The following is a 16011-nucleotide window of genomic DNA, read 5'->3' as shown; positions in this document are numbered from 1 at the left end:
CAGATGTAGGGAGCGATGAGGGCCCCTCTGAGCCTTCTCTTCTCCAGACTGAACCCCCCAGGTCCCTCAGCCGCTCCCCATCCCACTTGGGCTCCAGGCCCTGCACCAGCCCCTCAATGTCCCTCTTGGAGTGAGGGGCCCCAAGCTGGATACAGGACATGGGTGCAAGAGGTCTATTCCATGGTCTTTGTCTTCGTGTCTATGGCACGCGGCTGCTATTGAAAAGAATAAGATCCAAGGATCAGGAGGAGCACAGGGATCTGCTCGCTCTTTGGGACAATTGGAAATTCAGGCATTTTTGCCCTGCAAACGCCTGTAAATCGGGATTTTCTGGAGGACTCAGCGCTCTGATTGCACCCTGGGACATGGGAACTGTTTGCTCAGCACGGAAGAAAGGAACCTCCATCTCCCAGCTATCCAGGTCCATCCATCATTCCACGTGACGTCCTCCTGTTTGCAGTGGCTCCAAGCTGCTCTGTTGGTTGGAAGCCTCCATGGACACCAGCCTTTCCTGAAGCCGGGGCCATGGCTTGGCAGGAGGAACTGCGCCAAGCCCATTGCATTCTAAAAGCTGCTTATCTCGAAATATGCTTGAAGAAAACAAGTATTTGGAGCCCATTGAAGTGTGTTTGGATTGGGTTAAACCCCACTTTCCTCCCCTCTGCTATGGACTTGAGCCGCTGCTGGGCATGTGGATGGAGGGAGGGATGGATGGACCCGTGCTGCAGGAAGAGGAACCAGACACCAAGCCCAAAGAGGGACGTGGCTGAGCAAAACAGGGGCAGCTCCTTCCGCTCCCCTGCTGGGATGCAGCCAGGAGCATCCGAAGCCAGGTTGGATAAGGACAGAGGCGGGATGGGAGGATGCTCACTTGGTGTGACCAGGAGTTAATCAGAAACAGCCCCGGATGCTGTCGCTGAGCTGATGCCCTCCCAGGGCTCTGCTCAGAGCAGCTCCCCAGCTCACTGAGCACCACAGGAACAGCCTCAACCATTAAACAAGCTTCTCTTAATCATTACCCACCACATCCCCTGCCCTTTGCATCCCCTTTGGATCCTTAGAGGGCTCCCAAGTGCCTGCCTTCTGCACCGCACGTTGAATGGGAAGGAAAAGGAGATGAGGGCACGAAGCCGGGATGTTCCCATGGGATACGTGCCCCATACTCACACTCTTTCATCATGCCGATGTCCACGCAGCGCTTCAGCCGGCAGGCCTGGCAGTGCCGCCGGTTGTCCTTGGTGATCTTGCAGTCCCCATTGAAGGGGCAGGTGAACATCGCTTTCCTCTTCATGCTCCTCCTGGAGAGAAAGGGAACAGAAACCATCCCGGGTCAAACCACCACCGTTGGGACAGTGCAAGAGCAAAACCTCAAGCACAAACCCAGCTCTCTGGGCAGCAAACTACTGAGAGGATGCTGGCAGCATCTCTGACCTGCTCAGCTCAGCTGGGTGCTTGAGAGGAGCAAGCTGGAGGGGCTGAACCTGGCTGGGTGCATCCATGGGTTTGCTCTTAGAGGTCCAGGCGTTGCTGGAGGGCAGGGAAAGGAGAACCTCTCACAAGGACACAGCCGAGGGGCTCAGCCTCAGGTTAAGCAGCTTTCAGCTTGGGAGCAGGGACTTTGAAGGGCATGAGGAGGGTGGAAGGGTTGGAGAGAAAGCCCCACGAGCAGCAATAGAAAGCAGCGAGTGCCATTAAACATTCACCAGCCTTTAGAGCCCAGCTTTGCTGCAAGGACTGGCTGCAGAGCGGGCCTGCGGGTGCGCAGGGAGGAAATCTCAGCGCGGGACTCAAGAGGAACACCACTGACCATAATAACCTCCCCCGGCAGAGCCAGCCCGTGCCACGTTAACCCTGCTGCCATGGGGGCTGTCAGCGTTCCAAGTACAAAGGGTCAAAGGCAGAGCTCGAGGGAAAACTCCAGAAGTGGCCTTTGTGCAGGGGCATCCTGCCTGATGGCCGCTAATGACACGTTACAGGCATAGCTGAGCTGCGGCACCAAGGGCAGCTGCTCCCCTGTAGATGCCTTTGCTGTGGGGAGCGTTACTCAACCATCAGCAATAGGAGCTCGTCTCTCATTTACAGGAGGTCCTAAGGGTGCCATCGGCTCTGCACAAAGAGGTGATCTTGAAGGTGAACAAGGCCTAGGTGCCTGCAGGCTGCAAGGCCAAGGGTGTTCAGAGGGGTGAATGCAGCAGAGAGGAGATGTGGTTCAGGCAGAACAGAGAGAATGCGGCCACCGAGTCAGTGCTGTTCTATTGAATCCCAACCAGACTGGGTTGGAAAGGACCTTAAAGCTCAGCCAGTTCCACGGGCAGGGACACCTTCCACTGGAGCACCTTGATCCTGTGTCCAACCTGGCCTTGAGCACTGCCAGGAATGGGGCAGCCAAACCTTCTCCATTCCAGCATCCCACCACCCTCATGAGGAAGAACTGCCCCATATCCCATTTAATTCTTCCCTGTTTCAGCTGGAAGCCCAAACTCCTCATCCCATCCCTGCATCCCTTGCCCAAAGCCCCTCTCCAGGTTTCCTGCAGCCCCTTTAGGCACTGGAGCTGCTCCAAGGTCTCCCCTTAAGGAGCCCTCGCAGCATCCCCATGGCCTCCTTTGGCCTCGCTCCAGCAGCTCCAGGTCGCCCTGGTGCTGGATGCGGGATGCAGGGGGATGAGGAGCATCCTGCAGAACCAGCACTAAACCCCCTCGTGGTGCTGAGCTGCTCCTCAAACACCATGGACGTGGCTGCAGGCTGAGGAGGCGATGGCAGAGGGGCCCCTCCAGCACCAAGCCCATGCTTACAGGGTATAAATAGGTGCTGGGAGGCTGCACACAGCAATTAGGAGCTATTTTAGAACGGGAGCTGTAAACAGAGGCTCTGCTCTCCCTTTACCTGAATGAATGCATTTAGTGGAGTTCCTATGGGATGGCGGAGCCCTTACACTGAGGAACCCCTGTTTCTCCCCGCCGCTGGCTCTGGTTTGTCTCCTCTCTGGGTTTTCTCCCTCCACCAGGACCTCTGCTCTCACAGGAACAGGCACAAACGCTGCTCGGCACCAGGACACATCAGGACACGGAGCCCAACATCCCAAAACCCCCTTGCTCCTATGAGTGCTCCTGGTTGCAAGCATCAGGGGCAGGCAGGAGGCTCCCTGACACCCCCCCAGCCCAAGGCAAGGCTGGGAACGCACAAACAAGCAGGAGGAGGCCTGGGGCAGGGATTGATGTCCTGAGGTGAGGGCAGGGGCAAGGCAGGGCTGGGGCTTTGGTATGAAAATTGCAGCCTCGGAACACAGCGAGGTTGGGCCCCAAGGGGCCGCAGCTCTCGGCTCCGAGGGGCCCCGGGGCTATCCCGTTCCCAGCGGAGCAGCTCCCGGTGTCTGGCTCCAGGCTGTATTTACCGAGCTCCAACCCAGCCATTTGGAGGCTCCTTGCAGAGGCGAGGGGTAAAAATAGAGACATCGCTCCCTGCCCGTGGGGAGAGCAGAGCCACGGCCAGCACCGGGGTCCGTGGGCACCGAGCTCAGGGAATGGGGACACAGCTCCCATGGGGGGGCATGGAGAGGCAGCGTCCATCACCCACCGCTGCGGGCAGCAGGAGCATCCCAGGGGTGACGGAGCCCACCTGGCCCAAGAGATGGGGACGGCAAGGATGGCAGCGCCTCAAGGCAGGAGCTTGGTCATTGCAGCACCTAAAGGGGCTGCAGGAAACCTGGCAAGGGGCTTGGACAAGGCATGAAGGGATGGGACAAGGGGAATGGCTTGAACCTGCCAGAGGGGAGACTGAGATGAGCTCTTAGGCAGAAGCTCTTCCCTGTGAGGGTGCTGAGGCGCTGGCACAGGGTGCCCAGAGAAGCTGTGGCTGCCCCATCCCTGGCAGTGCTCAAGGCCTTGGAGCAGCTCCAGTGCCTAAAGGGGCTGCAGGAAACCTGGAGAGGGGCTTTGGCCAAGGGGTGCAGAGATGGGATGAGGAGTTTGGGCTTCCAGCTGGAACAGGGAAGAGTTAAATGGGATATGGGGCAGTTCTTCCCCATGAGGGTGTTGGGATGCTGGAATGGAGAAGGTTTGGCTGCCCCATTCCTGGCAGTGTTCAAGGCCAGGTTGGACACAGGGGCTTGGAGCACCCTGCTCCAGTGGAAGGGGTCCCTGGAGCCAGATGAGCTTTAAGGTCCCTTGAACCCAAGCTGTGCTGTGTTATTCCATGTTCAAGCTGAGCTCCATTCTTGGGGCTCTGGGGTTTGCCCACGAGAGAAGCAGCCCCGGTGCCTCCATGAATGGCTTTGGGTTATCAGAAGGTAACACAGGTGATGAGTGGCTGATGGCGAACAGCCCGCACCACGGGCAGGGAACCCCTCACGTGGCCCTTGCCCTGTACCAGCCAGGGCTGAGCTGCAGAACAACCCCAGCCTGAAGCAGCAGAAGGGGCTTTGGGCAGACACAACCTGTGCAGGAGCTGGGCAAGGCTCCAGACCCTGCAGGGACCTCCCAGCGCATCCCTCCCTGCGCCCAGCACATGGCTCACACAGGAGGGGTCACTTTGGCACCAAGGCCGCAGCAGAACCAACCTCACCCCGGGAGGCACAAACCCTTTGGGGTGGGATAATCCCATTGCTGCCCTAGGACAGCCACGTCCATGCCCCCTTGCCCTGGGGAAGCAGGGTCTGTTCTAAACGCTAAAGCCAAGGGCCGGGGAGGGATGCAGGGGTGGGGGATGCAGGGATGGAGACAGAAGGGGATGAGAAAGGGTCCGGAACACCCGGAGCAGCTCTGCCGTGAGCACCCAGGGTCACTGCACCCCGGGAGAAACCGGAGACGCTGCGGATGCTGCAGCCAAGGCGCAGCGGGGTAAATCCCTCCGGATTAGCTGCTTTGTCAGAGCAAAGAGCAGAGCTCCAGGAGCGGCCGCCGTTGCCATTGGCACCATCAGCAAACAGCGGACTTTGAAGCCAGGGGCCAAAGGTTGCCTCGCGCCTGCCTGTGCCGCAGCACCCGGGGGTGCCCATAAACCCCGGTGCTCTTTGGAGAGTCCCTGGATGCTCCCAAGGGACCTCACAGCGGGGTTCATGTCCCACAGGTGCCCCCAGGTGAAATCAGCGCCGAACTGATGCGGGAGCACAAGCTGAGGGGTGAAAGCCGGCAGTGCACTGAGCACAGCCTGTTACAGAGCCCAAGGAGCTGCCTAAGGCAGGGATGGGCTTTCCCGGGAGAGTTTTGGGGGTCCAGGCTCTTCCATGGCAGTGCTGCTATTTATTAATGCAGCAAACACTTAACTACGGTGGCAGCAGCAATATTAATGCAGTCAGTGACTGAACATGGCACGGAAACGAGCCTGGAGAGCAGGATAGAAAGCAAGAACTAATAAGATCCTTGCATTGGAACTAAAGGCTTTAGAGGGGGCAGGAGGATGAGAGCTTTCCCCATCACTGAGATGTGTGCTCAGAAACGCTGTCACCACTCTATGGCTGCACAGTGACAACGCGTGACAACAGAGAAGGGGAGACAGCACCGGGCTCAGAGCATCGGTGCAAGAGCCACCCCGCAGCCAGGAAGGGCTCCTTAAGCCAGACCATTGCTTTGCAGCCACACCGGGACGGGGAAGGGTCTGAGGTGCTGCTCGCATTGGGCTCCAAAGCTCCAGGCTCCACATCCCTGCACCCCTTGGCTGTGACAGGGCAGGCCTTGGGTGCTGCAGGAGCCCAGGTCACGCTGTAAAGGTGGGTGGTGGTGCTGGCATCCCACTGCTGCCTGTGACACCATCCCATTGCTGCCTGTGACACCACCCCATTGCTGCCTGTGCCACCATCCCATTGCTGCCTGTGCCACCATCCCATTGCTGCCTGTGCCACCACCCCATTGCTGCCTGTGCCACCATCCCATTGCTGCCTGTGCCACCATCCCATTGCTGCCTGTGCCACCATCCCACTGCAGAGCAATGCCCACGGCAGGCACCCCCCTGCCCCATTGCACCAGGGTCAGTCACTGTCTCACTCGGTGCAAGCTGCTCTGGGCTCCCATATGAATGGGGCAGCGCTGCCTGTATGGGAGCATCCCCAGGGTAGACCCAGCCCCTGACACCTGCAGCTCTCCAGACCTGCTTTGCCTCTCTCCGAGGTGTTTGTGCTTTGCTGCCCAGCTTGAGGCCACTCAAAGACCCCACCTGACAGTGGAAAAGCCTCCAGAAGGCTCCATATCCAACCTCGGGCTACTTCCAACCCCCAGAGCTGTGCCTGGTTCATGAAGGGCTTGGTGCCCGCTCCAGCAGGCAGGCAGGGGGCCCCATCCATCTCCATTCACAAGCACCCGGAGCTTCGGAGCAGACACCAGATGCAGTTTGCTTTAAATAGAACTCTGTGGCCATCAAACCAGTTCAGTCTCCAAGGGTTGCTGGTTTCAGGTGTATTTTCCCAGGTGCCATCCATAGGGGCTCTTAGGCTCCTGCTTATACAGCACAAGCAGGGCTGCAGGGCTCCCACATAGATGGGAATCCCTGATAAGGGGGAAAACAACCCATTTCCCATAGCAGGGGGGCACAGAGCGGCACAAGGAGCTTGTGACCTCTCCAGCATCAAGGCTTGGAGGTGCCAGCTCTGCAAGGCGGGCACATCGCAGGGATGCAGGGATACAGGGAGCAGCCCCAGGAGGCTCAGGTGATGCTGGGGATGGGCTGAGGCCCCGGCTCACCTGAAGAAGCCCTTGCAGCCCTCGCAGGTCATGGCATTGAAGTGGAAGCCGGTGGCTTTGTCCCCGCAGACCCCGCAGATCCGGGGCACGTTCCTGTCGCAGTCGGCGCCGGGGTCCGGCAGCGATGTGCTGGCAGCCACGGGCTCCAGCTCTGCAGGGACAGAGGCACCGTTACTGCGTGGGCAAAGCGCCCGTCACAGCCCCGCCAACAGCAAAACCCTGCAGGAAGGGACCTGCCCTTGGCCCCCGCGGGGACTGGGAAGAGAAACTCCTGTGCCCCCATTACCTCCATGTCCCTGTGTTCTGTCTCTGTGCTCCCATTGCCTCCATGTCCCTGTGTTCTGTCTCTGTGCTCCCATTGCCTCCATGTCCCTATGTTCTGTCTCTGTGCTCCCATTGCCTCCATGTCCCTGTGTTCTGTCTCTGTGCTCCCATTGCCTCCATGTCCCTATGTTCTGTCTCTGTGCTCCCATTGCCTCCATGTCCCTGTGTTCTGTCTCTGTGCTCCCTTTGCCTCCATGTCCCTATGTTCTATGTCTCTGTGCTCCCATTGCCTCCATGTCCCTATGTTCTATGTCTCTGTGTTCCTTCTGCACTAACAGAGGGGACCTCCCATGTCCTAGAGGACAGGCTAGGTCCTGCTTTAGGACCACCCAAAAGCAGGTTCTGTCTCATTTTTAGGGTGTATTTGCTTCTCTACCCAGTAAATCCAGGCCTAATCCCCCCTCCCACACCCCAGCCTTGAACCCCCCCCGAACATGCTCCCAGCCCTTTGCTGTGCTGTGATGGCAGAACCCTTTCCCCCATCAGGTTGGTTTGCGGAAGAGCTTGAAGGGACCGGAATCCCCCCGGTTGCTGCTGCACAAACCACAGGGAAGGAGCTGAGGCCCCATGGGCTGGGGCTGAATTCCCCTGGAGCTCAGGTAGGAAGCGGCAGCAGCGCCTGCACAGCAGCTCCCGAAGGGAGAACATCCCAAACGTGACCCAAGGGAACGCTGCTTTACCACAGCCTCCATCAGGGATGGAAACAAGGCGGGGAGGAAGCAGCCCTGGTACCACAAATCACTGCAGTGGGTATTGCGATGGAGCTTCGGGCACTCTGCTCCCTGCCGGGGCCAGCAGCTCTGCAGAGCACCCAAAGGCCAAAGGCGCTGCAGCCAGCGAGTGATGGCCCTGGAGCACCTGGGATGTGTGATCCCAAAACAGCTCCTGGAGCCTGGAGTTTCCTCTGTGCAGCACCTGGAACGCCTCGCAGGCAACGGTCCCGGTGCCTTTCAACAGGAGTCATGGAATGGTTCGGGATGAGGGGATCTTAAAGCTCCTTCAGCTCCAATCTGGCCCCAGGGACCCCTTCCACTGGAGCACGGTGCTCCAAGCCCCTGTGTCCAACCTGGCCTTGAACACTGCCAGGGATGGGGCAGCCAAACCTTCTCCATTCTAGCATCCCACCACCCTCATGGGGAAGAACCTCGTCCCCATATCCCATTTAACTTCCAGCTGGAAGCCCAAACTCCCCATCCCACCCCTCCATCCCTTGTCCAAGGCCCCTCTCCAGGTTTCCTGTAGCCTCTTTAGGTACTGGAGCTGCTCTAAGGTCTCCCCTTAAAGAGCCTTCTCTTCTCCAGGCTGACCCAGAGCTCCAGAGCAGAGCTGCAGCATCCCCATGTCCTGGTCCTTCCCATTGCTTGGAGAAAGCTCCCAGGAGGAGACAGACCTGACCCCAAGGAGAAGGTCCCTGTGCAGAGGCTATGGATTACCTGGATCTGGAAGATAGGCCATGTTCTGCTGGTGCAGCTCCCAGGAGCTCTGCAGCTGGGACTGGAAGCCACCTGCATTAAAGACAGACAGGACAGGGGCTGAGCCAGCTCAGACCTTATCACGCTGAGGAGTCAATGCAGAGCATCCACCTGCTCCCTCCAGCCCCTCTGGGACAGGAGCACGGGGATGGGGTGATCTCGGGACACGCTGCCCGCTCGGGTACCACTTGTGCGCTTCCCACACAGCCATGGGGCCGGGAAGAGATAACAGAGCCCCGAGCGCTGCAGGGCTGTTGCTAAGGCAGCCGGGATCGCAGCAGCCAGCCCGGGCCCTGGCACAGGAAGGGCAGGAGACAGCGAGAGGTGCGGGGCCGGTGCTTTTCCCCTCATTCACACTTTCCGATCGGGTTAATTCCCCGTGGGGCTGCAGCAGCGGGGGCAGCGCTGCATGGGGCTGGTGCAGAGCAGCAGCGATGCTCGAAGACATCACCGCAGCCCCGGGGAGCTTCTGGTGCCCTTTGTCGGGTTTGTTTGTTAGAGCAAGGCCATGAGGATGCTCCGGGGCTGGAGCACCTCCCACGGGAGCCAGGCTGAGAACATCGGGGCTGGGGCAGAGAAGCTGCGTGGAGAGCTCAGAGCAGCTTCCAGTGTCTGAAGGGGGGTACAAGGATGCTGGGGAGGGACCTGCATCAGGAACTGGAGCGATGGGACAAGGGGTGATGGGTTCAGACTGGAACAGGGGAAGTTCAGGTTGGAGATAAGGAAATTCTTCCCTGTGAGGGTGCTGGGACACTGGGATGGGTTGCATGGAGAAGGTTTGGCTGCCCCATCCTTGGCAGTGTTCAAGGCCAGGTTGGACACAGGGGCTTGGAGCAAGCTGCTCCAGTGGAACGGGTCCTTGCCCGTGGAATGGGTTAGAACCGGATGAGCTTTAAGGTCCCTTCATCCCAACCCATCCCTTGATACAGACATCCTGATGCACCATTTAATACTCCTCCAGGGCTTTGTGCTGCTCCCTGCTCCACCAAACCTTCCCAGGACCATGCCTGGGGATGCTGATACCCCCAGCATCACAAGACAGGGTGGGGAAAGCAGGCACTGATGGTACCCAGTCAGTCCAGGCAGGGTCCCCCCTACCCCCATCCAGCTCTCAACAACACCCATGAGCTGGGATGGTCACTGCTGCTCGTGAGCCACAGGAAGCCTGTGCCAGGTGCGATTCCCACCCGGATGATGGGCACCGCTTCCACCTCTGACTTCTTGGAAAGTGTTACTCAGCCCATGCTGGAAGTGACGTTGGTGCACGTGGGAGTTTCCCTCCACCCCCATCAGCTCATTCATCAAACCTGACATTTCACCGTCACCCCATGGAAGAGGCAAAACAACCGTGTCGGAGGCACCGCAAAGGGCAAAGCAGGGCACAGCTGCCTATAGCAAAGCTGCAGTGACCCAGTTGTCACCCCAGGGTCTGCTCTCTGCTAAACCCAAGGTTTCCATCACCTCATCCATCCCCAGACACCAAATCCATGCATGGGTGAGGAAATGTCAGCATCCAGATGGTGCCTGGGGGGTTTGCATGGAGCAGGGCTCAAACAGCCACAGGATGCTGTGATTGTGATGAGCAAAAGGAGCCCTGCGCTGGGATGCGGTTGGGTGATGGAGCAGCACAGGAGGCACCGGGGTCAGGGATTAACACACACGGGAAAAGCTCAGCTGGAGGAGACACCGAGGAGGGAACAGCACAGATAAGGAGCTGATGGCTCTGCAAAGGGCTGGGGGTGGTAGCTTGGCTCCAGCCCCAAGCCAGAAGCTGTTATCCAGGCTGAGGCTGTGATAGATCACGGGATGGGTTGGGATGAAGGGAGCTTAAAGCCCATCCACCTCCACCCCCTGCCATGGACAGGGACACCTTCCCCTAGAGCAGCTTGCTCCAAGGCAGGGGGTTGGAACTGGAGGAGCTTTGAGGTCCCTTCCAACCCAAACCACCCCATGGTTCTATGGTGAAGCAGGGACAGAGCCACTGGCCAAGAGCCCCGAGCAAGCAGCAGGTCGAGAGCCATGCTCAGGGCACACAGCACAGAGCAGGAAGCTCCAACCCAGCTGTGAGCAGCAGAGCACCACAAAGGGGGGAGCAGCCTCTGGAGGGCTTTGCCAGTCCCCAGCCATAACCCAGGCTAAAGGAAACTGGGAAGTCCCCCTGAAACGAACGCGAGAGCCATGGAAACCAGAGCATGGAGAGCTCCTGGGGTGCAGGAGGATGCTCATGCTAAAGGGGAAGCAATGAGGGCACGGAGGCACCTGCCTGTGCAGGGAGATGGGCGCAGCTCCTGCTGCTCTCCCTTCCTTCTGCTCAGCCCAATGAGGAGCCTTTGCTTTAAGGCTCTTTAGCTCTGAGCATCCTCTGTGCCTGCTGCATCCGGGAGGAAGCTTTTGGCTGGGGCTCTCTCCTGCTCTCACTTGGCTCTTCCTCTCCCCAGCACCCAGCTCATGGGGACTTGGCAGAAGGCAAAAGGCTTCGGAGGCTCCGATTCCTCCTGCTGAGAGCCTCAGTGCCTGCACCCAGTGCCCCACAGGAGCAGGCTCCCCCCCTCAAGCACTGCAGGGCCAGAATGCTCCTTCCTTCCTTCCCAGAGCCACGGCAAGAGCCAGAGCTGGGAATAACACATGCCCCAAGCCAGGAGCCACGGCTGGAGCCAACCCACCCCTGAACATGGATGTCCAGCATAAGGAATAGCTCAGAATAAGGCACAAGAGCAGGGATTTGCCTGGAGGAGGCGGATTTGACTCCATGGGAGGCTCAGGCTTTGCTGAGAGCTGGGGCAGAAACCCAACCACGCAAGAACACCCCAACAGCCCCAACCGGGAGCGATGCTGCACTGGAGGGGGTCTGAAGCCCTTGGGGTTGACTCTGCCATGGGGAGAACATTGCCAGGGCAGACACGGGGCCTTCCCAGCACCAAGCCAGCGTTGGTCACATCCACAGCATCTCCTGCTCCATCCCAATGCATTTCTTTGGTCAACTTGGCTGCCAAGCAAAACAAAGCTGGGTTCTGAACCCAGAGCAAATCCTCCCCCTGGCACTGCTCGGGCTCGCAACCGAAGCTCTGCAAAGGCTTGGAGAGTCCCATTCATTTACATGGAGCTCTGGGGCCGTTCCCGGCTGGGGCTCAGCTCACAGCACTGCCGACACGGCCCCACCAAGCCTCCGGCAACGCGCTGGTGTCTGAGGGAGCTCTCCCCAGGACAAGGCAGCCGGTTCAGAGCTTCTCCTGCGGCCTGGGAGCAGCCCCTGCCTCCAGTAGAGAAGCAATGAAAGCACTTCCCACGGTGGCTCCAGGGAGCTCCAGTCTGCTGCTTGCCAGGAGATTCCATAGGCAGCCTCACGCTGCGCCTGGATGGGTGCGTGCATGGATGAACGGATGCGTGGATGGGTGAATGTGTGGTTGGATGCATAGATGGGTGCGTGCATGGATGGATGGACGTGCAGATGCATGGACGCGTGGATGGATGGACATGTGGATGCACGGGTGCATGGATAGGTGAGCAGATGGATGCGTGGATGGGTGCACGGATGCGTGGATGTGCGGATGGAAGCATGGATGGATGGACGGACACGCAGATGGACACATAGATCGGTGTGTGGATGGATGGGTGTGCGGATGGATGGACGCGCGGATGGAAGCGTGGATGGATGAACATGTGGATGGATGGATGTATGTGCGGATGGAAGCATGGATGGATGGACGAACACGCGGAAGGACACATAGATGGGTGCGTGGATGGATGGATGCGTGGATAGATGGACGGACACACGGATAGACACATAGATGGGTGCGTGGATGGATGGATGTGCGGATGGAAGCGCGGATGGATGGATGTGCAGACAGATGGACGCATGGAGCAGTCCGGATCCTCCTGCTCCTCTATGCCTGTTTGCATTCCCTATTTCCAGTCTATTCGGCACCAACCCTGTTTCCAGGCTGGAAGAACGTTGGTTTCGAAAGGCCCAGAGTGCCTACAACCTCCTGGCAGTGGCAGCTCCTGGCAGCTATTCCTGACCTGGTGCAAGTCAAGTCACGCCAGCCCTTCCTCCATTGATGTGATCAGATCCAACCCCTCCTGCAGCCTCTGCCACCGCCCCCAGGCCAAGGCTGGAGGCTCATCCTGCCGGCAACGCCTCAGCATCGTAATCCCCATCCCAAAGAGCCTGGACACTCCCTGTCTGCAACCCACAGGTCACTGCAATGAGGGCACCGGAGGAGGCTCCTGCTGTGTGACAGCCAAAGAGATGCAGGTATTAGTATATAGAGGGTCGGAGAGACTTGATCCCTGAGGAACGAGGATAGGATGGGGTAGGACGGGGGTAGGACAGGATGCTAATCTCATTCCTCAGGAGGAATCAGGCCCTTATGGGCTCCCTCGATGCTTTGTGGGATGGGAGTGAGCAAGCCCAGGGACACACTGAACCCAGTTACAGCCCCAGTGCTGCCAGCAATGCAGTCGGGAGCAGACGTCGGAGCAGCACCTCCCTGCAGCAAAGCTAAGAATAAGCACTGAGAGAGCCAGAGCAGGTTGGGGCTGCCCCACATCCCTGCACCTCCAGCATCACAGGGCGCCTTTGCCATTACATGGTGGGAGGGATGCACAGCGAGCCCCAGACACCCCGGGCTGGAATCCAAGGTCATCAACACCGCAACGTCTCCCTGCCCAGCTCTTCTGGGAAGGATGTGGGCACACAGGACCTGCAGCCCCCAGGCTGGCTGCAGCACATCTGGCCTCCTGCATCCAAAGGTACAAGGAGGGGTCCTCAGCAAACCCTAAACAAAACAGGCTGGGAGAGCTGTGCTCTGGAGCCAGGCTGAGAGAGCTGGGCTCGGGGGAGAGAAGGGTCCTTAAGGGGAGACCTTAGAGCAGCTCCAGTGCCTAAAGGGGCTGCAGGAAACCTGGAGAGGGGCTTGGGACAAGGGCCTGTAGGGACAGGCCAAGGGGAATGGCTTGAACCTGCCAGAGGGGAGACTGAGATGAGCTCTTAGGCAGAAGCTCTTCCCTGTGAGGGTGCTGAGGCGCTGGCCCAGGGTGCCCAGAGAAGCTGTGGCTGCCCCATCCCTGGCAGTGTTCAAGGCCAGGTTGGACACAGGGGCTTGGAGCACCCTGCTCCAGTGGAAGGGGTCCCTGGAGCTGGATTGGAGCTGGAGGAGCTTTCAGGTCCCTTCAACCCAAACCCCTCCGGGGCTCTATTCCATCTCCTGGGGCTCTGTTTGGCACCAGCCTGGCTCAGGCTGTGCCCTCATTTCCAAGCGATGGCCTCATCCCAGCACCCATCCTCAGCCCAACCTGATGCAAGCGCCGGCAGACGCGGAGCCAGATCCCGACACTTTGCCAATGGGGATGAGCAAACCTGGCTCCCCCCACCCAGAGCTGGGGCCATCGGCCCCGATAAGATCCATACCAGAGAGAGGTGCTGAGCTCCAGTGGTGCAGGAGCACCCATAGACTCCACCCCTGCTCCAAGGGGCCAGTGCAGCAGCAGAGGCAAGAGCTGGCCTGAAACGCAGCCACTTCAATGGTGGGGAAGGATCTGGGAGCACCATGGCACAGGAATGGGGAAGGATGGAGCATCCTCCAGCATTGACTCATGGGCTCCCTAAGCAGGGTTTTCAATAGAGAACCCCTGCTCTGGAGCTCTTCCTCCTCATTTGAAACCCCTCTTCTGGACTAAACCAGCTCCTGAGGAGCACTGATCACAAGCAAAAGGGTCCTGAATCACTTCTGAGATCACATAAAGGATGCATTTCAGCATTTCACATCTGCAGCACAGACTCATGTAGAGATTCAGAGCCCCCAGAACCATTTCTAGGGTAAAACCTGATCAAACCAAGCTTGGAGCTAAGGAGAACAGTTCCAAAGCACTGCTCTTGTGGCCTTGGATGGCAAAGAAGGCATCGAGCAATAACTCACAACCTGACATGGCGCAAAGCATCACACCTTACGTGGGGATCATCATCTGTCACTGCATCAATTGCAGCGCAGGGTCTGGGTTTCCTTGGAGGGAAAAAAAGCACTAAAACTACTCAATCAGACCAAAAAATCCCAACTCATTCCCACTGACCGCCCATTCCCAACCCCACTGCCCCCTGCAGCCGGAGCTGGGGCAGGAACAGCCACGGCTCTTGCCCCTTTGCAACTGGGGAGCACCGGTGCCCCCCAGACCAGGGCTGTGACTCTGGGGAGCCCAGGGAAGCCGCAGCAATGGGCTCCAATCACTGCAGCCTTCTCCAGAGCCCCGACATCGCTCACCCAAGGGTGCTGCAGCACCCACAGGGGTGGAGGAGGTCCCAGTCACGCTGCTCTGGGCCTTGGCACCAGCATAAGCCCGGTCCCACCTCCCTGCTGCAAGGGGATGGCTCAGCTCCGGAGTTCCCAGGAAAGCGGGTGCCCAGGGGCCAGTTCACAGGAAGGCTCCAGCCCCTGAGTCATGGAAGCAGCCACGAGGCTCCAAAGCTCTGCCCAGCTGGAAGGGAAGAGCCAGCTCCAGGGAGCATCCTGGGGAGCTCCCATCCCTGCACAGCCACAGCAGGGCTCTGAGGGAGCAGGGACTGGAGGCTGCCGAGAGCTCCCTGCTCCGGATGCTGCTGCTGCTTACGGCAGCTCCCAGCCAGCATCGCCCCTGCCCTGAGCGCTCATCGGAGGGACAAGGTACAGGAAGAGCCCCGCTAAGGACTGGGCTTTGCTGCTCACAGCGGGCTGGGGAAGTGAAGCCCTGCTCAGCCCGGTCCTCAGCTGCAGGTTCCCGAGGTGCTCGAGAGCTGCACGACGATGCTGGGGCAGGAGCTGGCAATGAGCACGCAAGGGAAAACCAAGCCTGGAGCGACCCAAGGCACCTCTGGATGAGCCGAGGCGCCTGCAGGGCACTGCGAGCAGCAGAGCTTTGCTTTGCAGCTGCACAAAGCGTTTCCAAGCGCACACCAGGCTCCTGTGCTGAACACACACCGGCTGCATGAGGGTGCTGCAACCCCAACCCATGCACAAGGCACCAGCACCAGATGGCTCTGCCTGCCCGACCCCTCCACCCTGTCATTACCCGCAGCAGCGCACGTAGCAGCAATCCCCCTTCTCCCACATTCCCACTCCTTATCTGGCAGAGCCATTTCTCCAATGGAAAATCTCCTCCGGCTTAGTCACCGCGATTTCCACACCGATACCACCGCCACGCCGCACCATCTGCGCCAGGTAACGCAGGGCACGGCAAGGACAGGGCAAAGGGAATGTTCTGCTTGAAGGAGCGAGGAACAGCCATTGTTCCCATGGATGCTTCCCGCTGACGCTCCGAGTCACCTGAACCCGACACCCCAATCGCCCCCTTCGCACCCTGCGCGTGCTTCGCCTGTGCCTTTGTTTCCCAATTGCTAATTCCTGGGTAAAGGCAGGCCAGGAATCCGTCCTCTCCTGTTGAAAAACACCAGGGAAGGCCAAGAGAAAGGAGCTGCCCCTGCATGCGGCAAATACCATGCGCTCCTTAAGAGCGTCTCCCCGATTGCGACATCCATGCAAACAGGTTCTTGCTAAGAGCACGGATGGCTC

The 16011-nt window shown here is 59.1% G+C and overlaps 1 protein-coding gene across 1 annotated transcript in view; it reads right to left on the bottom strand.

Annotated features, from left to right (window-relative positions):
- VDR (vitamin D receptor) overlaps positions 1-16011 on the bottom strand; it is a gene marked incomplete at both ends in the record, with an annotated part of 30118 nt that overhangs the window by 6074 nt on the left and 8033 nt on the right. The window contains 4 exons of the mRNA XM_080635423.1: positions 1168-1298; positions 6675-6825; positions 8432-8503; positions 15649-15876. Coding sequence (XP_080491549.1) covers positions 1168-1298; positions 6675-6825; positions 8432-8503; positions 15649-15876 — 582 coding nt within the window. The remainder of the gene's footprint in view (positions 1-1167; positions 1299-6674; positions 6826-8431; positions 8504-15648; positions 15877-16011) is intronic.

The sequence above is a fragment of the Psittacula echo genome (genome assembly GCF_963264785.1).
Source record: "Psittacula echo genome assembly, chromosome: 27".
Classification (NCBI taxonomy): Eukaryota; Metazoa; Chordata; class Aves; order Psittaciformes; family Psittacidae; genus Psittacula; species Psittacula echo.
The sequence above is the reverse complement of the archived record's forward strand: the minus strand, read 5'-3'. Positions and strand labels throughout refer to the sequence as shown.